Source organism: Somniosus microcephalus, chromosome 8, assembly GCF_052327205.1.
Source record: "Somniosus microcephalus isolate GS21.2 chromosome 8, FLI_Smic_1.0, whole genome shotgun sequence".
NCBI classification, from domain to species: domain Eukaryota; kingdom Metazoa; phylum Chordata; class Chondrichthyes; order Squaliformes; family Somniosidae; genus Somniosus; species Somniosus microcephalus.
Window position 1 is genome coordinate 244,190,075 of NC_140994.1, and position 27,607 is coordinate 244,217,681.

Consider the following 27,607-nt stretch of genomic DNA (forward strand, 5'->3'; position numbering starts at 1 on the left):
ACCACATTCACCCCTCGTTTAAAAAGAGTCCGGCGGGGTGAAGTGTTTCAAAAGTTCATATACGAAAGTCTCTCCGGGGGTCTTATCTGCCGTAATGATCTTTGTGGTGCCGGTTGCGGCGGTTCTTTGCCCGCGGCCGCTTCTCGCGTGGGACGGAGCACTGGCGTGTCGTCCTCTCGGGGTAGGGATGGCACCGGCATGTCGTCAGTTCGTGGTAGACACCCCGGTGGTGCGTCGTGGGTAGTGGTGGTGGGTGGAGGTAGTGGATGGTGATCGATGGTGTTTCGGGTGGTACCTGAGGGTGCGAGGTCTCGAATTGAGACTGTGTCCTCCCGCCCGTCAGGATATGCCACGTAGGCGTACTGTGGGTTGGCGTGGAGGAGGTGAACCTTTTTGACCAGGGGGTCCGTCTTATGGCTCCTCACGTGTTTCCTGAGCAGGACGGGTCCCGGAGACGTCAGCCATGGTGGTAGTGATGTCCCCGAGGTGGATTTCCTGGGGAAGACGAACATCTTCTCGTGAGGGGTGGCGTTTGTGGCAGTACAGAGCAGTGATCGTATGGAGTGGAGCGCATCGGGGAGGACATCTTGCCAGCGGGAGATTGGGAGGCCCTTGGATTTTAGGGCGAGCATGGCGGTCTTCCACACCGTTGCATTCTCCCTCTCTACCTGTCCGTTACCCCGGGGGTTGTAGCTGGTAATCCTGCTCGTGGCTATGCCCTTCTCGAGCAGGTACTGGCGCAGCTCGTCGCTCATGAACGACGAGCCCCTGTTGCTGTGGATGTAATTGGGGAAGCCAAATATGGCGAACAGGTCGTGGAGGCACCTGATGACTGTGGCGCTGGTCATGTCCGGGCAGGGGATGGTGAAGGGGAAACGGGAGTACTCGTCAATAATATTGAGGAAGTACGTGTTGCGGTCAGAGGAGGGAAGGGGCCCCTTGAAATCGACGCTGAGACGTTCGAAGGGGCGGGTGGCTTTAATCAGGTGTGCCCTGTCTGGCCTATAAAAATGCGGTTTGCATTCGGCGCAGACCTGGCAGTTCCTGGTCATGGTCCTGACCTCCTCGATGGAGTAAGGCAGGTTGCGAGCTTTAATAAAGTGGAAGAACCTGGTGACCCCCGGGTGGCAGAGATCATTGTGGAGGGTCCGTAGCCTACCGACTTGTGCGTTGGCACATGTCCCACGGGATAGGGCATCTGGGGGCTCATTAAGCTTCCCGGGCCAGTATAAGATATCGTAGTTGTAGGCGGATAACTCGATCCTCCACCACAATATCTTATCATTTTTGATTTTCCCCCTTTGTCTGTTGTTAAACATAAATGCTACTGACCGTTGGTCAGTGAGCAGGGTGAAACGTTTATCGGCCAGGTAATGCCTCCAGTGCCGTACAGCCTCCACTATTGCCTGGGCCTCCTTCTCGACTGAGGAGTGTCGAATTTCGGGGCCCTGGAGGGTCCGTGAAAAGAAGGCCACGGGTCTCCCCGCCTGGTTAAGGGTTGCGGCTAGGGCGAAGTCGGATGCATCGCTCTCCACTTGGAAAGGGATGGACTCATCCACTGCGTGCATTGTGGCCTTCGCAATGTCCTCTTTTATGAGGGTGAAGGCCGCACGGGCCTCTGCCGTCAGGGGGAAGGAGGTTGACTTGATGAGGGGCCGGGCTTTGTCCGCATAGTTGGGCACCCACTGGGCGTAGTAAGAGAAGAACCCTAGGCATCTCTTCAGGGCTTTTAGGCAGTGGGGGGGGGGGGGTAGTTCCAGGAGGGGGGCGCATTCGGTCGGGGTCGGGGCCGATGACTCCGTTTTCCACCACGCAGCCAAGAATAGCGAGGCGCGCGGAACATACATTTTTTTCTGTTGTATGTCAGATTCAGCCATTGGGTTGGTCCTGGTCCTGCCGGTCATGGCTGCAGATGGTGACGTTGTCTAGATAGGGGAAGGTGGCCTGCAGCGCGTTCTGGTCAACCATCCGGTCCATCTCCCTTTGGAAGACCGAGACCCCGTTGGTGACGCCGAAGGGGACTCGGAGGAAGTGGTAGAGGCGACCGTCAGCCTCGAAGGCCGTGTACTGGCGGTCCTCAGGCCTGATGGGGAGCTGGTGGTATGCCGACTTCAGATCAATCGTCGAGAATACCCGGTATTGTGCTATCTGGTTGACCATGTCAGATATGCGGGGAAGTGGGTATGCGTCTAATTGCATGTATCGATTGATCGTCTGGCTGTAATCAATAACCAGGCGCTGTTTTTCGCCGGTCTTTACTACCACCACTTGGGCTCGCCATGGGCTGGTGCTGCCCTCGATAATCCCTTCCCTCAGGAGTCTTTCTACTTCTGATTTAATAAAGCTCCTATCCCCGGCACTGTACCGCCTGCTTTTAGTAGCAATTGGCTTGCAGTCTTTGGCGAGGTTAGCGAACAACGGGGGGGGGGGTTTGACCTTCAGGGTGGACAGGCTGCATACTTTGCGCGGCGCCGTGTTTAAATTCTGCTGGCTGCAGACTGTAAGTGGGGGCAGGGGCCCGCCATATGCCATCGTGACGCTCTCCAGATGGCACTGGAAGTCTAATCCTAGCAGTACGGGAGCGTAGAGCTGTGGCAGGACGAGGAATTTAAACTCTCTGTACTCCACGCCGTTCACTGTCAGAGTCGCTACACAGTAGCCGCCGACGTCCGCCGTATGGGACTTTGAGGCCATAAAGACCTGGTGGCGTGTGCGCATAACCGATAGGGAGTAGCGTCACACCGTGTTGGGGTGGATGAAGCTCTCCGTGCTTCCGCAGTCGAAAAGGCAATTTGTGGCATGGCCATTTACCTTTACGTTCATCATGGACCTGGCTAGTTGATGGGGCCTAGATTGGTCCAGGGTGATGGAGGCCATCGTCGAGGTCGGTGGGTCGCTGTAGTATTCGCCCGCGCCGAGGGCCTGGTCCCGAAATGGTGTCCAAGATGGCGGCTCCCCCTCGTCTGGTGGTGCCCAAAATGGCGGCCCGCACGGCTCACACGTGGTTGGTGGGGTCCAAAATGGCGGCCTGTATGGTTCACACGCGGCGCTGCTAGAATTGGGGGTCGATTTCGCCCTGTACACTCTCGCGTAGTGGCCTTTCTTGCCGCATTTGGAGCAGGTCGCGTCCTTTGCTGGGCATTGCTGTCTGGGGTGCTTGGCCTGGCCGCAGAAGTAGCATTTCTGGCCTCTGGTCATTGCCGCTGTAGTTGGGCTGCTGGCGGCTTGTGGCCTTACTGGGTCCCAAGATGGCTGCTCCCGTGGCATCCACGTGGCCATCCGGTCAGGGGGGTAGGCGTCCATGTTCTGGAGGGCCACGTCTAACGAGTTAGCGAGGGCCACCGTCTTCTGCAGGTCGAGCCCCCTCTGTTCCAGCAGCCTCTGCCGAGTATAGTTGGACCTGATGCCGGCTACGTAGTCGTCTCGGATCAGGTCTTCCGTGCATTCCTTGGCCGTCACCGCTTTGCAATTACAGTCCCGGCCGAGGACTCTCAGTGCCAGTAAATATTCGGCGCCCGATTCCCCGGGGCGCTGTTTTCGGGTAGCCAGGAGGTGTCTGGCGTAGACCTCGTTAACAGGCCTCACGTATTGTTCCTTTAGCGTCGCGATGGCGGCCGCGTAAGTAGTGGCGTCTCGGATGATCGAGTAGACTCGGTGGCTCACCCATGAGTTCAAGACAAGCCGTTTCGCGTCATCTGTAGTGACGGTAGTGCTGGAGGCCTCCAGGAAGGCTTCGAAACAGCTCAGCCAGTGTTCAAAGTTATTGGCTGCATCTGCTGCTTGAGGATCCAGGTCTAAACGTTCCGGCTTCAAGATTTGCTCCATGTCAAAAATTAGTCAATAAAATTGATGCGCTATCAACAACACCAAAGACTACGAGATGGACTTATATGAAGTTGGCTTTTATTGACTAAGAACTAGAGCATGCCTCTGCTAGTGAATCCATCCTAAGAGCTCCCGGGGGAAGGGTGGTGAGTCACCTTTATACCCGGGCTTAGGGGTGGAGCCAGGGGCTGAGACATGCCTGGACTTGTACAGAGTTAACAGTGGTTTACCACACAGACATGTACAGGGTTAACAGTGGTTTACCACAGACACAGTGTCACACCATCCTCCTCCAACGCCTGTCCTCTGTTGTCCAGCTGGGTGGGACTGCCCTCACCTGGTTCCACTCTTACCTATCCAGTCATAGCCACAGAATCTCCTACAATGGCTTCTCCTCCCACTCCCGCACCGTTACCTCTGGAGTCCCCCATGGATCTATCCTTGACCCCCTCCTATTTCTCATCTACATGCTGCCCCTCGGCGACATCATCTAAAAGTCACAACGTCAGGTTCCACATGTACACTGACGACTCCCAGCTCTACCTCACCACCACCTTTATCGACCCCTCCACTATCTTTGATTTGTCACGCTGCTTCTCCGACATCCAGTACTGGATGAGCGGAAATTCCTCCAACTAAATATTGGCAAGATCGAAGCAATTGTCTTCGGTCCCGGCCACAAACTCTGTTCTCTAGCCATCCATTCCATCCCCCTCCCTGGCCACTGTCTCAGCCAGAACCAGACTTATCGCAATCTCGGTGTCCGATTTGACCCTGAGCTGAGCTTCCGACCCCTGATCCTCAGCATCACGAGGACCTCCTACTTCCACCTCTGTAATATCGCCCGTCTCCGCCCTGCCTCAGCCCATCAGCTACTGACACCCTCATTCAGGTTTTTGTTACCTCCAGACTTGACTATTCCAAAGCTCTCTGACCGGCCTCCTACCTTGCACCCTCCATAAACAAAAGCTCATCTGAAACTCTGCTGCCCGTATCCTAGCTCGCACCAAGTCCCGTTCTCCCATCAGCCCTGTGCTCACTGACCTGCATTAGCTCCTGGTCTGGCAACACCCTGATTTTAAAATTTTCATCCTTGTGTTCAAATCCCTCCATTGCCTCACCCGCCCCCATCTCCGTAATCTCCTCCAGCCAACTCAGAAAACTCTATGTTCCTCCAATTCTGGCCTCTTCTACATCCCCAACTTCCTTTGCCCCACCATTGGCAGCTCCACCTTCATCAGTCTAGGCCTTGAGTGTAAAGTCTGTAAGTATTATAGTGAATTAATACACAGACTACAAGAGTAACTTTAACAGGACTTTACTATTCGAAGGTCAGGGCGAATCTGCCCAATAAATCCTGACACAGCACTTATATACCGGTGTGGTCACCGTCGGTATTACAGTATACAGCAGCCAAGATAAAGTAGTGCCACACCTAAAATAGTTCTCTTAAAGGTGGACAGTTACATACAATAATTCTCTTAAAGGTAGAACAGTTACATACACTACAATCCTCCCTTTTTAGCTTACAACATACTTATTCCCCATTAGACATAACATCATAACATATATATACTTTATGCAAAAACAGTTCACAGATGTAGTCTCTGCGGAAACAGTTCACAGATTCAGTCTCTGCGGAAACAGTTCACAGATTCAGTCTCTGTGGAAAACAGTTCACAGACTCAGTCTCAGTGGAGGCGCCTCCTGTGCTTCTTGACCCGGTCCGGACAACGCCTCGGTGGTGTAGCAGTTCCCTGTGGTATAATCGGTTCACCTTGCTGGAGTGACTCATCCAATAGCCTTTCACTGGCCTTAACAGCTTGAACTTCCGTCACTTCTGAACCAGCATTGCTGACTTCTAAAAACTTGAGTACGTTGGGAAGTTTTCCTTCTTCCAACTGATTTGACTCCGTTCGGGGGGAACCACGTGCGTGATCTAGTATAGGTGCTAATGGTTCAGATGGGTCATCTTCTTCTTCTTCTGGTTCGTCTTTTCCTTTCCTGCTTCTTGGAGACTCTCTGTGCTCCGCTGCCAGTCGCATGCACAGTTCCTCCTCCTCTTTCTCCTGTTGCCTTAGCAGCGCCACCATCTCCCGATGTTTCTTAGACTTTTTGTGATTCTTCCGGGTTTTTGCACTTCGGAAGATTTCCCCACAAGCTGGGCAGAACAGGTCATCGTTATATTCGGTGTCGTTCAACAGGACATGGTAATAATCGGTGTCGTCCTGAGCTAGGCCTGCGAGAGGGTCTTGTATTTTCTCCATGCCCAGCTGGACGTTAGCCAGCTTTTGTTCCCCCTCCCGACATCTCACTGGAAGAGACTTCTTCATGTTTTCAGCTTCCTCCAGCTTTTTCTGGGCTTCCTGCAAGTCTTTTACTAATGACCTCATTCGTGATTTCAATACTTCAACTTCATTCAGAGGTTGATTGATTGTATTATTCAATCCCTCTACTGTAGCAGCTGCTTCAACATTCTGTTGTTCAACATTGACGTGAGTCAGTGTACTTTTGGCATTCAAGGGTTGCTCTGCTGCCATCTTCTCAGTCTGTGTTGCAGCCTCAGCTATTTCAACAACTTTTGAGAGCTCCAAACCCCTCTCCTTTGAAGATTTAAACTCATGTTCGAATTGTTCCCATTTCAGAGTCTTGTCCCTCAGCATATGAAGGAGTTGGCTGACCGTTAACTCTTCTGACCTCATCCTTTTTCCAGTAGCTGCAGGGCTGTTTATAACCTTGCCCTGGGGCTCCTTTGCTGTTTCTCCTTCGCCATCATCCGCAACCTCCACCCTTCGAATTCCCACACGTGAATCGTCCGGTGATGCTGCACCCAACTTCAGTAGGAGCTCGGAATTCCTGGCTACCAAATCAGCCTTTTCTGCCTGCAATCCGCTAACAAGTGCCTTCAGTTGCTGAATATCTTGTTCCCCCAGATTAGAGCACGCACCTTCAGAACCCGAATCAGCTTTGATTCATTTGGTCTCCTTGCGCAGCCGGTTTGTGTTCTCCTGCTTCCTTTTCTCCATCCGCTGTGGCTGTTGTCTTTCCAGGTTCTTCCACTCTGTGTCAAAGAACTTTTTCATTGCTTTCATCTCTTGCTCGAGACGGCAACTCAATTGTTCTAATTGCTGTTGTAATTTGAAATGGAGTTGAGTTTGAGCCCGGTGTTCCTCAGAATTGTGCCTGTCTGTAACCTGGACAGACTCAGAATTCTCTGTCACATTATGTTGTTGTTGTTCAGTGGAATTCTGTTCGGAAACTTTGTTCTCTTCTGAAACATAAGCATTTATGCACTCCTTCGTTTTCCCAACCTTAGTCAGCATGTCCATTTTAGGCTTGTCTTTCTCACCTAGGCTGGTCTTTTCGTCATCCGTTTCAGAGTCTGAGCTGATTGTCTTCACCGAGTTCTCACTCGCTATTGCTTTTAGGTAGTGCCATTCCATGTTTATTTCCCTGATCCACTCCTGTACCAGAAGTGGTGGACCTCCCTCAAGTAGTACATATAAGTCCATTCCTGGGTGTTCTTTGCCCCTGTCTCTCACCTTGACTTTGATCTTTCCCATGGGGTATACCTTATGCCCCGTGTATGTCTGCAATACGATCTTGGTATCTCTCAAGGGTATATGTGAGAATAGCCGGTTGTAATCCCTTCGATTTATGACTGATAGGGCTGATCCTGTGTCCAATTCCATTTTCACTCGGACTCCGGCTATTTTTAGCCTGACCCAGATAGTTTGCAGGTCAGTTTCCTTACTCACATTGTGAATTCTCAGACTACCCAGTTCCTGGCCGTTTGGGTCTGAATCCGAATTCTGTTCATCTGAACTCTTCTCTGCCACCTTGTGTACCTTGTTGTACTTTTCCTGCGGTGACTTTTTTTTGTTGTAGTTGGTCTTCTGTCCCGACCGGCATACTTAGCTATGTGACCAAGCTTGCCACATTTTCTACATTCCTGGTTTTTAAACCAGCATTGGTTCTGGTCGTGTGTTGTCTTCCCACAACGATAACATTTCGATGTACCTGAAGTAATTTTATCCACACTGAGTACCGCTGCCTTCAGCTGCATTTCCGCAGTGCCTTTTGCTGCGGCTTCGTGCGATGCTGCAATAAGGACAGCCCGATCAAGTGTAAGATCGTTCTCTTCGAGCAGACGCTTTTGTGTTCCTTCCTTCGACAACCCGCACACGAACTTGTCTCTCAATGCCTCTGTCAGATTTTCCCCAAACTGGCAGTATTTCGCTAGTCTACGCAGTTCGACCAAGTATTCCGCGTTGCTTTCCTCTTTCCGTTGTGTTCTCGCATAGAATTTGAATCGTTCCGCCAACATCAGTGGTGTGGGGTTCAAATGATTCTTCAGAACAGTAACAATATTAGCGAAAGTCTGCTCCGCCGGTTTAGCTGGTGATAGGAGATGCTTCAATAGCCCGTATGTCTTTGCCCCCATTGCGTTTAATAAGGTGAGAGCTTTATCCTCATCTTCTATTTTATTAGCCTCACAATATATCTCCATACGTTCTACGTACGTGGCCCAATCTTCCACCTCGGCATCGAAATTGTTGATGTTACCATGCTTAGGCATCTTCACTATCTTTCTGTGAAACAACAACGAATTTGTTCGTTAACTTTTTTTTTAACAAAAATGGCGGTTTCCCGCGCTTGTCTTCTTCTCCGCCCACTTCCAAAATGGCGGTTTCCCGCTCCTGTCTTCTTCCCCGCCTACTGGCGGCTTCCCGCGTTTCTTCCCCTGGCGGGAGGGGTAAGCTTTCCTACGGGCGACGACCGCTGGCTTTCGGGGTTCGCAGCCTGCGCGTCGGCTTCAGTGCGTTCCTTGTTCCCTTTTCTCGCAGGGCAACCGGCGCTGGGGACAACCAGTTGGCGTCGGACAGATCCAGCTCCTGGTCCTTCACGGCAGCTGCTGTAAGCCGCTGGCCGGAACCTCGCTCGGTCTCTCTCTCGGGCTCTGTCTCTCCCGCTCGCTCGGCTCTCGCTCGCTCTCTCTCGGGCTCTGTCTCCCCCGCTCGCGCGGCTCTCCCTCAGCGGCTTTAATCGCGCCTCCCAGCCCTCTCGCAGTCCGGTCCTTTCCTCCCCCGGCTGCGGCTGCGTTCTCCGCGGTTTATTTATTTTTATTTCTTCCCGCGCCTTACGATCCCGGTCGCAGCGCCTCGCGGCTTCGGTAGCTGCCCGGCCTTTTTCGCCGGTTGCAGTCGAGCTGCCTCACGACGCTGTTGCGTCTCCCAGCCCCTGGTAGCCCGGTCTCCCACACCGGCTGCGTTCCCGCTTGTACCACAGCTTCCGTGCTCCACGCTGCCCCAGTCTCAGTGCCTCTGGGCCCGACTTCTGTCCGGCTCCTTTCCCCCGACCGTGGTCGAGTTCACTGCCCTTATCCTCCGTTTATTTTTTTTTTACTTTTCCCCTTACTCACAGTCCACGTGGCCGACTTGCTTCTCTTGGCTGATCGGCTCACTCACCACCATGGCAGAAGGGACAATTAGTGCCTGTTGCTGATGGAAGGCTTCGTGTCTGAAGTCTTCCTTCTTCTTTGCTCTGCAGACTCGAGTTTTCTCTCAGCAGAACGACGAGGGCGGGTGCCTCTTCTCGACGCTCGGTAACTGCTTTGGATGTATCGCTGCCGCAGGGTAAGATCGAACTCGTCGCCACTGTAAAGTCTGTAAGTATTATAGTGAATTAATACACAGACTACAAGAGTAACTTTAACAGGACTTTACTATTCGAAGGTCAGGGCGAATCTGCCCAATAAATCCTGACACAGCACTTATATACCGGTGTGGTCACCGTCGGTATTACAGTATACAGCAGCCAAGATAAAGTAGTGCCACACCTAAAATAGTTCTCTTAAAGGTGGACGGTTACATACAATAATTCTCTTAAAGGTAGAACAGTTACATACACTACATTGAGCTCTGGAATTTCCTCCCCAAACCTCTTCGCCTCTCCCTCTCCTCCTTTAAGACGTTCCTCTAAACCTCCCTCTTTAACCCAGCATTTTCTCACCTGTCCTAATGTCTCCTCCTTTGGCTCAGTGTCAATTTTTGTCAGATTTCGCTCCTGTGAAGCACCTTGGGATGTTTTATTACGTTAAAATCGCGATATAAATGCAGGTTGTTAATTTAAACACTTTCCAATGAACTTTACAGGAAGAATTGGAGAGAGAAATCGAGAAGCTTCGGCGAGTCCAGCAGAATTGTTCCAGCAAAGAGCGAGACTTGGGGAGATCAGAAGCTGAAATAAAGGTAGGGAAAAGTGGAACTGGATTTCGAAAGGGTTTCTCTCCCCACTGAGTCAATGAGCACATCAGAAACAGGCCTTCCAAACCAGGCTGGTTCTGTTGGGGCTCAGTCCCAACCGGGAATGGTAGCGTAGTGGTAATGTCACTGGGCTAGTAATCCAAAGACCTGGACTAATGATCCAGAGAAGTGAGTTTAAATCCTACCACGGCAGCTGGGGAATTTAAATTCCATTAATTAAAAAAAACCATCTGGTTCACTAATGTCCTTTAGGGAAGGAAATCTGTCGTCCTTACCTGGTCTGGCCTATATGTGACTCTGAAGTTGCTGCAAGTGGAAAATGCTGCTATTGTTATTTAAAGGCTTCTGCTCATAGTCACGGCGGCCTCGCGCTCGAGTATCTTTGGGAGAGGGAATGGTGGAAGTGAAAAAGTGGAGAAGATGTGCGCAGAGGGAGGAGGAGAAGGGCAATGAGAGTTCTCAACAGGAGGCCTTACCCACCTCGGGTCTTCCCAGAGCACTCCTCTTATGTCCATTTAAGTGAGGAGCAGTGTATTAGGAGGCTACACTTCACCAAGGAGGTCGTCACAGAACTCTGCCAGACCTGCAGCCTGAGAGCAGGGTGAACACGGCTCTCCCAGTGACAGTCAAGGTCACCGTGGCCCTCAATTTCTTCGCCAGCGGATCCTTCCAGTCTGTAGCAGGAGACATAGATAACATCTCACTGCTCACCGTCCATCTCTGAATCCGGGCGGTCACTGAGGCTCTCTACACCAGGAGAAGGGACTACATTGTCCTCTCTCTGAGCAGAGAGAAGAAGGACGAGGACGCATGTGGCTTTGCCAGGATAGGGGCTTCCCCATGGTGCAGGGCGCCATCGACTGCACCCACGTGGCTTTGCAAGCGCTAAATAACAATCCTGAAATCTTCCATAACTGCAAAGCCTACATAGAAACATAGGAGCAGGAGCAGGCCATTCGGTCCTTCGAGCCTGCTCTGCCATTCAATATGATTATGGCTGATCCTCTATCTCAGTACCATATTCCCGCTCTCTCCCCATAATCCTTGATGCATTTTGTGTCTAGAAATCTGTCTATCTCCTTCTTTAATATATTCAGTGACTTGGCCTCCACAGCATTCTGTGGTAGAGAATTCCACAGGTTCACCACCCTCTGAGTGAAGAAATTTCTCCTCACCTCAGTCCTAAATGTCCTACCTCCAGCCTTCTAGCCGTTCTATTGGCCAAGTCCACTTCCATTCTTCCCCGTGAGGGCCTGTTTACTTCGTGCAATTTATTCCATTGTGGCATTCAAGGCCTGTTCCACCGCCACCCTAGCGGCCCTCCCTGGTGTATCATCCACACTCAACTTGTCATCCCACCATGAGCTGAAGACCAGGCCGGCGAGGGTTCTGCCTGGGAGATGGAAATCACCCAAGGTGAGTCTGAAACTTGAAGGCAAAACATATGATTATTTGCACAAACCAATCCTCCGTAGAGGTAGTTCTTCTCATCGCTCAGAGAACACCACTGAGTTGGAGATGCCTGAATTGCCCTAAAGGCTCTACCATCACCACCACTGCTGAGTCCTCATCTATCGGTTTCAGGGTGTTACAGGTACATATGATGTAGTGCTCTGACTCATTTGTAAGGTGTTTGGTTTCCTCGTCCTTACAAGGGTTCTTTGACTCTGGGTTTTACAGGAACAAAATCGTAGACGACACAAAGGTTTAGGTTCAACCCAAAACTGTTAGTTTATTAAAACCAACAAAACACAGACAAAATCCTGTTGCGATTTGGCTGAAACTTACAATCACCCATCCAGCCGGTTGTTACTGTTGTGGATTGTAGGCCTGGATCGGAGATGACCTGTCCCCGTCCTTCATTATCTGACTGCAGCTACCTACACAGCGCAAACCCCTTGTAGAGTCAGCTGTTATATACAATCACCCATCCGGCTGGTCGTGGCCGGCGTTGATTGCAGGCTGGGAGCTGGAGATGACCGTCTTCCCTTCCTTCTTACACCTGGCAGTCGCTGTAGTCAGAGCTAGCTTCCGAGAGAGCTTCTGAGCGAAAGAGAGAGAGAGCTGTGTGTGGTTCCTTCTTACAGTTCTTCCGTCCTGCCTTTTCGAGTCTGGGCCTTCCCCCAACTCTTGTATTCCAATCCACACCCAGTAATCCAAACCACAGGACACGTACAGGGCTGGGGGATGGAAGACAACTCCGTATCTTGTCTCCCCCTCCCTGTGGTACATATTTGATGTGATTTAGTCTTACTGCTGATGTGTTTTGCCCAAGGTTAAAGTGTTTTTCATTGAGGCCAGGAAGTCCATTGTTCCAGCGAAATTGGCATCATTGTCTTATCCATTGAAGATCCATCGAAACCCATTAAAACAGGAAGTCTCAATGTCCAAAGTTAAATCACCTATTCACCGTTAAATCACCTATCGAGACGCTCATTGTCCAAAGTAAATGTCTTTTCCAAAGTTAAATTGAAACTCACAGGTGTGTCTGTGCTTCTAGACCCAACTGCACCTCGCCCCTACCACTGGGCCAAACAGGCTTCCAGCATTTTGCTATTGTACTGGGTTTTTTGAAATCTACATTCCTCCATTAAATGTCTCTTTTTAAACTAGAGACGTTACTCTTGACGAATTCTACTCCTTCTTTGCCTTTGGGTGCATTGCTGGTCTCAACCAAACCTTTACATTTCACTTTTATTACATACATACATACATTCGGTTCAAACACTCTGAACCTCCCGTTTCAATCTTTTAAGTTTCCCCCTTCTTGTCTTCCTTTTTAATTTACATGACAAGATTAATAGATACAACATAATACACAATTGTACAATTACCAACACATGCGATGCGATTCGAATCCAAGGAGGGACCTCAATGTTGAGTCCCACATCACACCATGGAGGGGTAATCACCTCTTCAATTTCCTCCCTTTCTTTCTCATTCTTTTGCTGTAACACGTAATAATGTTTTAGGGACAACTAATAGCTTAACCAAATGTTCGGGTAACGGCAGGATATCGTAGCCAAAACGTGATATGTATTCTTGGAGGTTCGGTGAAGTACCGTTAACTGTGATACCGATGTGTTTGTGGTCTGAGATGGGGATTATCCTTTAAATTACTGCGCCCCTCGTTTAACAACCAGGCCCCGTACATGACACACACATCATTTTGGGCAGCCCGATCCGACACATTTCGGCCCTCCTTTATTAATACATTGATGGTCTGAGCATGAGTCTCCAGCTCAGCTACCATTTCCTTTAGATGAATCGTCATCACCTGGTCTTCCTGCAATTCCTGACCCTCAATGTCATTACCTGCCCCCCCAGTATTTTCCTCAGCTAGTCCCTTAGTTTATTTACTTGTAATTGCAACTGCACGTTGTCCATACTGTTGACCAGTGACATCCCTGTATTAAACACCGTGGCCACATCATTAATCAGTCCCCTTTTTCTTCTCCCCCAGCCCGTGTGGCTGTTATTTACCAGAATATATGCTCCCACCTGACTTTTGTCCCCATAATTCCTCTAGTAGAATTGTCTGAACATTCCTTTTAACAACATTTCATACAACTTTTGGCAGGCACCACCGGGGCAACTGTAACTCCGTTAAATTAAGAATAACCGACACTACTTCATAATATACGGTATGATACATCGGCCCAGAAATTCGGGTCAGGGGCTTCCCGTGGGTGCTAGCCCCCGACCTGCACTTTCCTACCGCGCCGGCCATTGAGCTGTGGGCCCGCGTGGGATTCCAATCCTGGGCCTCTTCCAACTGCTGGCGCACAGTGCTTGCGTATCCCAGGGGCGCAGTTAGTTCGATGCATCCCCTGGGATCACGTGGGCCATGGAGAGCCATTGGTAGCAGGGAATGCTTCATTCATAAGTTTGACAGGAACCTGTCAAACCTATAAATACTGTAAGCCCCAAAACATCACTAAATCTTCAAATACATTTTTTTTAAATCACATTTTTAAAATAAACTATAAATTACATGAAATAACTATTTTAAACAATACAGTAATTTAAATTTTGAAAAAATTAATTACATTTTCTAACGGGGCTAAAAATAAACTTACCTTTCTTCAAAGTATTTAAAAATAATAAACCTGTGGAAAAAATGTTTTAATTTTAATTAATTCACCACTTACCTTGTAAAAAGCAGGCCTTGCGACTGCTTTTTACATGTCTAACTTCTGGAAACTTACCCTCCTGGGAAAACCTGCAAAAACAACGTAAGTTCTAAGCGCACGCGCTGCCTCTCCTGCGCACGCGTTCGACTTCTGAACCCCTTCTTTCAGGGGAACGGAAGTGCCGGTTTCCCACGCAGGCGCAGTGCATGCATGAAACCGGCACTTCCATTGGGCTTACGGGCAATTACCCCGTGCGTACTCACCCGTGGAGACCCGAATTTCTGGGCCATTATTTTTCCTGTTGGGATCAACACCAGCCCAGTTTTAGGCCCAGGTGCTGTTACGGGACATTTGACCTCTGTATCCTGAGTCTCTGGGGCTTTCGGTAGAGGCTTCATCTTGCTCGCGACCAGTTCGGTCGCATTGACTGCTTTTGGAGGATCCGGGGTCACGCAAGAGTCAAAACTCTGAGTCCAATTCACTCCTGATCCGGAGTCCTGCCACTGCCATTTGAAAGTAATGGCAACCCCCCCTTTGCAGTTGTGCCCCGACCTGACCATGAACACATAAACTCCTTGCTCCTTCTTCCACCTTTTATCCCAATACAATTTTACCCCTTCCTTAGTTCCCATGGTCCGTCTGTTTGAATTATTATCCAACTTTTCCCATTCCGTGGATGCATTATTTTTACCTTTGTCTGTTTTCCGCAACGACCACCACCATCCCATGGGGGTGCTCCCTTACATTCCAGACAAACCCGTCTACCCTCTTTCACCCGTACCCTCTTAGTCCTGATGTTTACCTTTGGGCAGGACACTGACACTTCCCAAATCTTGTCCCCGGTTCGCCTTGAATACTTGGCCGAGTTCGACCTTAGCCAACCCGGCCAATTCCCAACGTGGGAGTATGTAACTGTACCATTATCACCCCGTGTTGCCCCCCCTGAGTTACGGTGGGGCCAGTTCCTCCCATACACCCGTATGTAAAGAATGTCTCGGTGTCTCCCCGATATCCCCACCCTGCTTTAAGCAGGATCATCCACACGCTCAGCCGCAGCGTCCACCTCATCTCGCGTCCTTGATTCGATTCGTTTCTATAAAAACAAAACAAAAGAATAACACTGCTCTGTGAGGGGTCTCCCCTTCACAGGTCACACTTAACTGATACCCATATTTACACTTTGGTTCAATCACTACTTTTGTTTTTTCTTGTCCTGATGTTTGGGATTCTTGAGGCCCGGGGGTGGAGTAGGAGGAGGTGTCCAGAGCACCCTGGGTCTCGGCACCCGACTACTTCGTCTCACCGCTCCGCCCTCTGAGTCATCCTCACCATCCCACAGCACGGGAGAAAGGCTCACATTGATCAAACTCATTACGGTTCCTTGGGCCTTGGCCCGTTTTGTGCTTCTCTCTCCGGAGTCGTACAGCTTGCACTGGTTAATGTGAAACCATTTTACTTGCCTCGGCAGCTGGATCGCATCGACCATAGGACTTGCCTTATCCACGATGTTATAGGGTCCTTTAAATAATGGCTCGAATGCCCCTATTCTGGCATAATTCCTGACCATTACCTGGTCCCCTACCTTCCACTCGTGGTTCCAACAGCATTTTATTCTGTTGGTGCTGCCTTCCCATATTGTTAGCTGCCTCCCAATGCAGCCCCCTTAGAGTATGGTACAGATCTCTAACAAACCTGTCCCGTGTGACCTGCTGAACCTGTGTTTGGGTCAGGACCAGGACCAACACATGAGTCGGGGTTCTCAGCGACCCCCCTGTCATTAACTCATGCGGGGAGTGTCCCGTACTTTTACAGAGACTGGCTCTGATGCTCATTTGGACCAGGGGTAGGACCTCATCCCATCTCTTCGGGACCTCTCCTATCTCTTTCCTAAGCCTCTCTTTTAAGGTCCGGTCCATCCTCTCTACTATACCCGATGATTGGGGGTTATGCATCACATGCCACTTTCCCTGTATTCCCAGCAGCTTCAGGGTGTCCTGCATTACTAGTCTGGTGAAATGACTTCCCTGATCTGACTCTACTATCAGGGGCAGTCCCCACCGGGAAAACACTTCCTTCACTAGAATCTTCGCCGTGTTTAACGCTGTCGCTGCCCTACAAGGAAAAGCTTCCACCCATTTCGAGAAAGTATCCACTAATACCAGACAATATTTATTGCTCCTACTTGTGGTGGGCAGTGGCCCAATGCAATCTACCTGTATAGACTGCCATGGTCCCCCTACCCTCCTTGTGTGTCCCAACGGAACCTTCCTTCGGTGGGGGTCTGGATTATTCACCGCGCACACTAAACAGTTCTCGCAATAATCCCTTACATCTTCCCTGAGCTGGGGCCACCATCCCACAGCCTCCACTTTATTCCAACTCGTTTCTGGCCCTGTATGTCCGGCCCCCGGACCCCCATGAGCTGGCTGCAAAAATTCTTCCCTGTACTGCACGGACACGACCCACCTATTGCCCTTGACTAACATCCCCTGTTTCACTGCTACGTCTGCTGCTCCAAAGGTCCCTCTACAGGCTTCCCACATTCCTTATCCTTAATTACCATTTTAAGGACTGCATCTTGCAGCTGAGCCTGTTTCAAATCGGGTGGCAATTGTACCTCCTTGGGTCTCTCTTTTCCCTTTTACAGCCATGATCTGTCCAGATCGGTACGGGTCCCAAGGTATCCCTTCCCCTACCCCCATTTTGGCAGGTACATCAGCCTTCTGATTCCCTTCCCATATTGTTACGTTGGGTCCTAATTCTATTGTTAATTCTATTGTTAATTCTATTGTTAAGGGTTTCGATACCGCCCCAGCCTGTTCATTACCTGTGAAACCTGCTAGTGTAAATGGGACCCCGCTCGACCATGGGGAAGTGGTCGGATTCGGTGAGTGGACCACCGTGCTAGAGGCGCCTGTATCTATCAAATACCTTCCCCTAACGGTCTCCACTTTCACATCTACACATGGTCTGCCCCGTCGAAATCTCGACTCCGAGTAAGACTCTGAAACACGTAAATACCGTCAGATAAGCAAAGCTTTATTTTGACTTGCACAAGGGGAGCGAGAGCCCAGTCAATGGCTCGGCTCACAACTCCAGAGAACATCTGTGAATGCAGCATATTGATACACTCAAACAAGCAAGTGTTCCATAAATCACGTGTAATGGGATTGTATCATTTTTAAATGAATTAAGAGTTAAAACAAATTAAGAGTTTGGCACAAGGACAATCAAAAGGTCAGCAGGACAGAAATATCTTCAGACAAGGTTAGTTAATTACATTCTGTCAGGAGGTTCTGTCTGAATCTTGTTACCAAAAATGATTTGCTTACTCATGTCTGATTACCATATTTATACAGTGAAGAACACAAGTTCCATATGATCATGTATAAAAGTTAGCAAGTCAACTCTGTACAAAGCTATTTCAGTATTCATGCAGAACGAGATTAACTTTTAACAGAACTTTTCACTCTTTGATCAGATGTCATTATCACCTCTCAGTTTGCAAGCGTACAAAACGTGGTGCGGTTACCCAATAGTTCTGCAATGTATTGTTCTGGCAGTTTGTGATTAACTTTTGCAATAGGTCAGAAGATTACGTTAATTGCTGCTGACTCGACTTTAGTCCAGCGGCAATGATACAAAAATACATTAGATGTCAAGTATCCCATCATGCACTAGTAAGGGCAAAATCATATTTCCACACCCCACTCATTGTAGATGAGCGGACACAGGTACTCGGGCTGGGCGCGGCCCCGTCACAGTGAGGGTGCAGACACGCTGGGTCCTCTGTCACCCACAGCAACATCCAGTTTCCCTTTATCCTTGCCCAGAACCTGCTGTAATGCGGCCACTAAGATTTTTATTGGGTCGTCTTCTACCTTCCCTCGGTTTGTCTCTACCTCGGGACCCTCGTGCCCTGGTTTCCCCCCTTTCGGGAGCTTACACTCCTTACTCCAGTGTCCCAACTTCCCACAGTTACAACACGCTTGGGATCGACCCGCATTACTTCCCTCCTGTCTCCATTCCCTTTTACTCCTCACATTCCCTTTCACTTCGTGCACCTTCACCCTGTGTTTCTCCTCTTCCTCCCTTGTCCTGACTTGAAAGCTAGAGTCAGCTTCCTCAGCACACCCATCTCCGTATTGTGGAGGCCCTCTGGGTCAAACCATGACTCAGCCTTTGCGCTGATTCACGGCAAACTGTTGGACACTACGGTCCTCAGCCAATGATTCCTGGGAGCCCCTCTTAATTCTGCGCGCACTAGATCTCCTCCAGTGGCCCTCACGTAAGTCGGCCACAGTCTATCTGCAAAAGTATCTGGTAACTCGCCTGCCTGCTGCCTCGTCTGCTCCACCTGCAAGAACGGACTACCTTGGCTGTGCCCTAGTGCTACCAAGATCTCATCTTTTAAGCCGTGCACGGTTCCTCCCCCTTGGTGGCTGCCGACAAACTCTGATATCGCTTCCCTTCTAGAGAGAACAGCATCAACTTCCTCATCTCCTGCTTGTTGCAGTTATTAATGCCCCCTACCTGCTCTACATTGGCGAAATGAACGGAGGCGTCTCCTCCCTGCTTTAATTTAGCCACACTCGTCCGCATTCCCTGTAGCTGAAGCGGTGTAAATGGGAGCACATAATCGTTCTGCAATGGCACCGGGCCACCGCCCACTGGTGGCGGACCGAACTTCTGCTGTCGTAGGGGACACATTGGTCTCGGTGGTCCCGGTGCTTCGGGAGCCGGCCGATGCTCGCTGTACGGGGGCCCATCATCTGATTCTTTACTCTCCATATCCCAGTCTTCCACAACCTCTCCAGGCGACATGAGATGAACCATCCCTCTGGCCCCGGATAGTTTTAAGGTCAACTTACAGATCTTTTCATTACAAGGCCTGTGATCTGCCCCCTCATAACCCGGAGTTTGGGCTACTCTATTCGCTACCCTGATACCTTTCAATCGTTCCTCCGCCTCTTCGCCTCTTTCTAGATTCCTTTCACTTTGTTCGCAGTGAGTCTGACACAGCCTCTTACCCTCTGACACCTGACACTGTAAGTATTCAAAATTGTTCTGCACCCTCTCCTCCTTAACCTTTCTCTCCTGCCTTTCTTCACTTAAATCTTTCGTCAGTCGCTCTATGACGGCGTCCTTATCGCTTGCCTTGGTTTCTAGTTCCCTTTTCTCATCTTCCAGCTGTTTCACCTTTTCCCTGAGAATTGAGGTTTGCTTCTGTAGACACAGTAGCCAAATCTCCTTCCCTCTCGTTCTTTTATGGTTAACACTAACCGTCCACTCTGCCGCTTTCTCCTGCGGATCCTCAAAGTGTAACATTTCTCATGCCCATGGCTCAGAAATGTCTAACTTGCTACATATATACGAGGCTACCTTAGCCCCATAGACTTCCTACGGCTACTTCTAACCGCCCACTCTGCCGCTTTCTCCTGGAGAGTGCATCATTTCATTTGCCCCTGGCTCAGAAATGTTTACTCTGGCTACCTTAGCCTCCCTGAGACCACCTTAGCCTCCCTGAGACCACCTTAGCCTCCCTGAGACTACCTTAGCCTCCCTGCGACCACCTTAGCCTCCGAGACCACCTTAGCCTCCCTGAGACCACCTTAGCCTCCCTGAGACCACCTTAGCCTCCCTGAGACCACCTTAGCCTCCCTGAGACTACCTTAGCCTCCCAAGAGTTTGTTGCCCTTACTTTGTGCCTTATTTTGCTCCACACCTCAAGAGTCCTTGCCACAGTCGCCAAGATATGGAAGGTGTTTGCTTTCCTCGTCCTTACAAGGGTACCTTGACTCTGGGTTTTACAGGAACAAAATCGTAGATGACACAAAGGATTAGGTTCAACCCAAAACTGTTAGTTTATTGAAACCAACAAAACACAGACAAAAACCTGTTCAGATTTGGCTGAAACTTACAATCACCCATCCGGACAGTCGTTCCCATTGTGGATTGTAGGCCTGGATCGGAGATGACCTGTCCCCGTCCTCCTTTATCTGACTGCAGCTGCCTACACCGCACAAACCCCTTGTAGAGTCAACTGATATTTAAAATCACCCGTCCGGCTAGTCGTGTCCGACGTCGATTGCAGGCTGGGAGCTGGAGATGACCGTCGTCCCTTCCTTCTTACACTTGGCAGTCGCTGTAGTCAGAGCTAGCTTCCGAGAGAGAGAGCTTCCGAGAGAGATTCTGAGTGAAAGAGAGAGAGAGCTGTGTGTGGTTCCTTCTTACAGTTCTTCCGTCCCGCCTTTTCGAGTCTGGGCCTTCCCCCAACAATCCACACCCAGTAATCCAAACCACAGGACACGTACAGGGCTGGGGGATGGAAGACAACTTATCTTTTCTCCCCCTCCCTGTGGTACATATTTGATGTGATTTAGTCTTACTGCTGATGTGTTTTGCCCAAGGTTAAAATATTTTTCATTGAGGCCAGGAAGTCCATTATTCCGGCAAAATTGGCATTGTTGTCTTATCCATTGAAGATCCATCGAAACCCATTAAAACACGAAGTCTCAATGTCCAAAGTTAAATCATCTATTCACCGTTAAATCACCTATCGAGATGCTCATTGTCCAAAGTAAATGTCTTTTCCAAAGTTAAATTGAAACTCACAGGTGTGTCTGTGCTTCTAGGTCCAACTGCACCTCGCCCCTACCACTGGGCCAAACAGGCTTCCAGCATTTTGCTATTGTACTGGGTTTGTTGAAATCTACACAGTACAGCACTCATCCGTGGTCATAAGGAGGTTGCCATTCTTGCCAGGTGCTACGTATCCGCGGGTACCCACCTGGTACGCCAATTCACTTCTGACCACTCCCAGAGACTCTACTTTACATCCCCATTTATATGTCCCATTCTTGTGCCCCTGTGGCATCAGCATTAGAAATCTAAATACATCTGCAGGCCCCCCTGCCTGCTGGTCGGGTTACCAGGAGTTCCTGTCTATCTTCCTCCCAGTTAATCAGATTGAGACTGCTGACTTCCTTCTGCACCTGCCGGGGCACCGTCCCAATCCTGATGTCTTCAATGTCTGCTTCAACACTGTCAATCAAGTCCCAAGCCAGCATATCACATGCTCGCCCCTTGGACTGTAAATCACTCGCCTTCATTACGGTTTTCCCTTGGACCTCCTATACCTCTCTGTAACCAGGTTCCCTGCACTTCTACTGCCGTAAGCGCATACTCCATTCCCTGAGCTGTGAACCGCAGACCCTTGGCGATTTCGGCACGGTGGCATAGTGGTTAGCACTGTTGCCTCACAGCGCCAGGGACCCGGGTTCGAATCCGGCCTCGGGTGACTGTCTGTGTGGAGTTTGCACATTCTCCCCGTGTTTGCGTGGGTTTCCTCCGGGTGCTCCGGTTTCCTCCCACAGTCCAAAGATATGCGGGTTAGGTTGATTGGCTATGATAAATTGACCCTTAGTGTTAGGGGGATTAAATAAGTTGGGTTACGGGGATAGGGTGGGATATGTGTCGGTGCAGGCTCGATGGGCCGAAATGGCCTCTATTTGCACTGTGGGGTTTCTGTGATTTCCTGCGCCACCCAGGAGGCATAGCTACCCAGGCCCGTGATTTGCCATGAATTTAGGACCAAGTTGGCACTTCCAAACAAGCCCCCAACACCCCCTAATATTTTCCGTCTCTGCCGCCCCTTGGGGGCCTCTACTTCGGGGGCTATGTGGTCCTTATAATCACTAAGTAATCGCTGCAATTTATGCTTAGCCCAAGTAATTGATGCTGGGTGATCACCACCATTGGCCTCTAACGCTGGCACTATACTGCTCAGGTTATAGATTACTTCTAAAGTGACTATAGTTACATCATGTAACAGTGCCTTCGGACCCCCGACCCTGATCATGCCATCCATTGGAGATGGCACCATGGTGGGACATCGCGACGGCTTTTGATATCCACATGTTGTTAAATCAATGCATCTTATATCAGTACATTGCAACCGCTTAAGAACATCGCTACACAATTCTTGGCAATATTGTCCCACAAGTCCTGGTTCCCAAATGAATGGGGGAAATTTAGTCCACCTTGCTATAATGTTGACGGTACTGATGACCACACCCCTCATTTTTCCGCGCTGTCCTTTGTGCAGCGAGCAGGAGTATAACCAACGTCACAGTCCGGCGTCATCATATATGCCGGTGACTGTTATATCTCCATCAGTATTCACGCTAGTTTGTAGTTGTGTATAATTGTCACTTCTGGGTCCGATAACAGGGATCCAGACCGAGTTGAAGGAGTCTGCTTACATGGTGCCATAGGACCAACCGCCCGGGGCGCCGGACACTGAACTTTCCCTTTGTGATGGGCAGGGAGGCAGTTCCAATCGGACTGGTTGACCGGGGGCGGACAGTTCATGGTTGCTGCCACAGATAGTGTCCCAGTATCCTTGTCCCATTTTACATTTGGGATTTATTTTCCATACCTTGGTCGTATGGGTACGTGCGGTGACCCGGTCCGTGATCCATATATTGGGTTTCTTTATCCATTCCCCTTTCCCCCCCCTGTGGCAGTTGCATGTATTGTTCTGGATGTAATCAAGTACTTTTATCAATGTGCACGGTGGGCGCCTCCCACGCTACTGTAATTGTCAGGAGGGTGATCGCCAACACGGCCGTCCACCAGGCCGCCATTGTGAGTATTCCGGAACTCTGAGGGTGGTAAGGTATGTGGAACCTCTGCTTTACCACCGGTAACTGACATGCCGTCTTCATGATCCTACCAGTAAAGTGGGTCCCCTGGTCTGAATCTATTTGTAGGGGGACCCGCCCACCGGGGTATCACCTCCTTTGCCAAAATTCTTGCGGCCGTAACGGCGGTGCAATTTCGTGTTGGGAAGGCCTTTACCCAGCGAGTGAAGTGATCCATTATCACCAGGCAATAGGTCTTTCCCCTACTCTTTGGAAGGGGACCGGTGAAATCGATTTGTAGGTTTTCCCATGGTCCCTTCGGTCTCGGGTGATTTCCTATAAGAACCTTTATCCCCTTTCCTGGGTTATACTGCGCACAGATCAGGCACCTCTGGCAGTGCTTTGCCACGTCCCTGATGTATATCCCCATGATAGATTTTAGTAAATTCTGCCTGATACACTCGGGGGCTACCACCTGGTCTGCCCCTTCTAACTTCCATACCCCAGTCACATCCTCCTTTGCCCCATGACTCTCCCATACCCCAGTCGCATCTTCCTTTGCCCTGTGACTCTCCCATACCCCAGTCTCATCTTCCTTTGCCCCATGATTCTCCCATACCCCAGTCTCATCTTCCTTTGCCCCGTGACTCTCCCATACACCAGTAACATCGTCCTTTGCCCTGTGACTCTCCCATACCCCAGTCACATCTTCCTTTGCCCTGTGACTCTCCCATACCCCAGTCACATCTTCCTTTGCCCCGTGACTCTCCAAAACCCCTCTCTCTTCCTTTGACGTATCTTCGGGCAGTTGCACCATATTTATTTCCTCTGGTCCGATGGCGCAAGCTACCACCGGGGCCGGAGAAGGGGGCATATTTCCTGTGGCCCCTTTAGGCGCCATATCAGCTCATTCGTATCCTTTCTGTATCCAATCGCCCCCTTTCTGATGTGCTTTTACCTTGACTACTGCTCCCTCCAGTGGGAGCCCTGCAGCCTCCACCAATGCCTTTACTAGCACTTCATGTATAATGTGATCACCCTGAGGATGTTATAAATCCCCTTCAAGCCCATGAGGGCATATAATCATGGACTACGCTGAATGAGTCCCGACTATCGGTGTAAATATTCACTCGTTTCCCTTTACAAGCCTGTAATGCTTCGATAAGAGCTACCAGTTCCGCTACCTGGGCGGAGTCCCCTCCTTCCAGAGCCCCTTGTTGGACCACCCGACCATCCTTCCTCACGACTGCCCATCCCGTATGGGGTGTACCACTTCTAAATTTCCTAGAACCATCGACAAGCATTACTTCACATTCCCCTTCAAGTGGGCTATCTTTTACCCCACAACTTTCCTTATCCTCGACCGCTAGTTCACACTGATGTTCTTCTCCTTCCGTTAATATGCCGCCCACAGGGTTTAATCCACCATCTTTAACAATCTGTACGGACTTATCCTTTGGGATAAGTACGGCTTCCCACGCTGCTCTTCGGCTATCTGATACTGCTCTTAACCATCCAGTATTAAGTAGGATATTGTTTATGTGGTTTGTGGGTTTCCCTCTTGATCATGAAGGGTGTCATATCGACCCTCCCACAATCCTGTTTGTGTCTAGCCCTTACCTCTGGAAATTGGGAACACACAAGCCCAAAGACGCCCTCAGCCGTCCAATCCAAATTCCATGTATCTCTTTACTTAAACTTCAATTTCAATTCCTCTAACAGGTACCAGTGTGTTTAACTCTATTCTGATTGTTTCATTCATTATATAGTTTCTCGGTGGAGTATGTGCCAATGCAGGGACACTAATGTCTCCGAGAGAAAGCTGTCAGTTTACTACTCTTTACACTTTTCTGCCTTTCAATAAAAAGCTAGGAACATTCTCATTTGGTGGTGTAATTTTCCTGCTTCTATCTTACACCCTCAATCACTTCCTCTCTCCATTGTACACATCCCATTAATTACCATTCATATCTCATTCATCAGCCCTGGAGGAACTTTACTGTCCAGTACAATATTTAAGATAGAAAGCATAGATCACACGTTCTCACTTGGTCCAATTTATTAACACTTTTTATTTATCATTAATTTAGAGGATCTTTTATTTTCCCGAAAGTAACCCAATATATAGTGCCTGGGTTCATTTTGTCATTTCAAAATTGTCCCAAAACCCAAAAAGCAGTACTGTTGAACTGACCGGTTTTGTCAATGTTAAATTTCATTTCTATCAATTTATCTCAACTCCAATTTCAGAAACCAGTGATTCCCAGGCTAGGTGGTTTACACAGAGTTTGATCATTAGAGACAGAAGTGCTACAATTAGTTTACAAGGTGACTTCCATATAACAAAAGAAAGCAGAGAATCCATTGTGGCTCTGCTTAAGAACCCAAGGGGTTAATTTATCAAATCATAATTTTCCTTCATTCACTGTGGGGAAATATTAACTTAAAATTAAGAAACTTAAATTTAATAATGTCCAATATCTTTAAATTTCATTCAGCAACACTAAAGTTGCTGCTTGGTGAACTTAAACAGCTGTCAGTGGAAAGGGTTAACTCCTTTGCAGGTTTTTTTTTAAGGCTCAAGGCAACTCTGGTTAAACTCTGTTTTCTCTCCCAGTAGACACCCTCCACTGCTTGTCTATCTTTAACGGGTGATCGAGTTGTGATCTAAACAAACTGTCCCGTCCCTGGAGAGTGCCGTGTGCTCAGGGTAACAGCTGTGTGGAAGGGACGTTTGTAATGAGAGTTGGTTTGGGTTTCAGACACGAATCAATGAGCTGAAAGGAAAGCTATCGAAGAGCTTCTCTGAATGGAGGAGACAGCTGGAAGAAGATGAAGAATACGCACTGAAACTGATCGATGAGGAGGGGCTCCGAGCTCTCTCTCAGATTAGAAGCTGTTCTGAAGCATTAAACAAGAGGATGGAACAGATTTCATTAATAGATGGAGAAACCCAGAGTCTGGTACAGAGGGACCCTCTCTCCTTTATTCAGGTACATCTTCAATATAAACAGGGCCATGGCTGGGGAATGGGGCGTTTGTGTGTGGCTGGTGTGAGGGCTGAATTGTTTGAAGATTGTTGGTGGGACCGAGCATTGGTGCTGCCCCCTCCGCCCTGCCCTCGGAGTGTTGGTGCCCCCTCCGCCCTGCCCTCGGAGTGTTGGTGCCCCTCAGCCCTGCCCTCGGAGTGTTGGTGCCCCTCAGCCCTGCCCTCGGAGTGTTGGTGCCCCTCAGCCCTGCCCTCGGAGTGTTGGTGCCCCCTCCGCCCTGCCCTCGGAGTGTTGGTGCCCCTCCGCCCTGCCCTCGGAGTGTTGGTGCCCCCTCAGCCCTGCCCTCGGAGTGTTGGTGCCCCTCAGCCCTGCCCTCGGAGTGTTGGTGCCCCCTCAGCCCTGCCCTCGGAGTGTTGGTGCTGCCCCAGGATGGAGTACAGTGAAATGTGGGATTATTCCCCATTCCTGTGACTGGCCCCACCTACTGTCCCACACTGAACTCTTTACTCTCAATCCCAAATTCACGGTTTGGGTCCATTGGGTGTTGGTTTGTTCATTGACTGATTTGATCTCCTCTCTTTATTCACAGAACTCGAAGCAGCTCCTTTCCAGGTAAGTTCCTCTCAGTCATACAGTAGCTGCTGCTGATAGGGAACCTTCAGCTGTATCTGGGAGAAGAGTGAAAGTAGAATCACGGCTTGGAAACCTTCCCAGATAAGGAGCTTTCAAATGGTGGGAATATTGAGTGATGTGTAACTGGGGTTTGAGGGGTTATTGGCTCAGGCAGCCTGTGGGAAATGGGAGATTCTACATGTCCACTGAGGACTCCCAGCTCTACCTCACCACCACCTCTCTCCACCCCTCCACTGCATCTGTCTGGTTACGCTGCCTGTCCGAGATCCAGTCTTCGATGAGCCAAAATTTCCTCCAATGAAACATTGGGAAGATTGAAGCCATTGTCTTTTAGTCCCCACCACAAACTCCGTTCCCTGGCCACCAATTCCATCCCCCCTCCCTGCTCACTGTCTGAGGCTGAACCAGACTGTTTGTAACCTCAGTGTCCTGTGTGACCCTGAGCTGACTATTCCAATGTTCTCCTGGCCGGCCTCCCATCTTCCAACCTCCATAAACTTCAGCTCATCCAAAACTCTTCCTGTATCCTAACTCGCACCAAGTCCTGTTCACCCATCACCCCTGTGCTCGCTGACCTACATTGACCACTGGTTCAGCAACACCTTGAATTTAAAATTCTCATCCTTGTGTTACAAATCCCTCCATGGCTTCGCCCCTCCCTATCTCTCTAACCTCCTCCAGCCCTTTGAGATCTCCTCCAATTCTGGCATCTTGTACATCCCCGATTTCCTTCGCCCCACCATTGGCCGCCGCCCCTTCAGCTGCCTGGTCCCCAAGCTCTGGAATTCCCTCCCTAAACCTCTCCGCCTCTCTACCTCTCTCTTCTCCTTTAAGATGCTCCTTAAAACCTACCTCTTTGACCAAGCTCCTGTAAAGTGCCTTGGGATGTTTTACTACATTAAAGGCACGATATGAAAGCACGTTGTTGTTGTTGAGTGACATGAGCTGTTCCATCGGTGTGTCGAGCTTCTCAGGAACCTGTTAGACAGGAAGTGAGAGAGAGTTAAAGCTGCAGTGACCTGTATCTAACCGAGGCTTCCTAAAGGCTCCATGTGTGTCAGTGACAGCTTTATTCCATTGGGTCAGTAAGTGCTGTGTGATTGGCTTGTTCTGTC

At 49.7% G+C, this 27,607-nt stretch overlaps 2 protein-coding genes across 3 annotated transcripts in view; one reads left to right on the forward strand and one right to left on the reverse strand.

The window, feature by feature from the left end:
• LOC147114236 (E3 ubiquitin/ISG15 ligase TRIM25-like) overlaps positions 1–27,345 on the forward strand; it is a 48,959-nt gene extending 21,614 nt beyond the window's left edge. Inside the window, exons 2-4 of one of the 2 annotated variants that reach the window (XM_085995915.1) lie at positions 9,981–10,076; positions 25,632–25,862; positions 26,449–27,345. In XM_085995915.1, coding sequence (XP_085852041.1) covers positions 9,981–10,076; positions 25,632–25,862; positions 26,449–26,475 — 354 coding nt within the window. In that variant the 3' untranslated portion in view covers positions 26,476–27,345. Of the gene's footprint in view, positions 1–9,980; positions 10,077–25,631 lie in introns of both variants that reach the window. The other variant, XM_085995914.1, reaches the window with a different exon arrangement.
• LOC147114237 (uncharacterized) lies at positions 17,243–27,434 on the reverse strand. The gene is made up of 2 exons (XM_085995916.1): positions 27,345–27,434; positions 17,243–20,416 (listed from the first exon to the last, which is right to left on the reverse strand). The coding sequence occupies exon 2, from the start codon at positions 19,550–19,552 to the stop codon at positions 18,635–18,637; it is 918 nt and encodes a 305-aa protein (XP_085852042.1). The 5' UTR covers positions 19,553–20,416; positions 27,345–27,434; the 3' UTR covers positions 17,243–18,634.
• Positions 27,435–27,607: the final 173 nt, after the last annotated feature.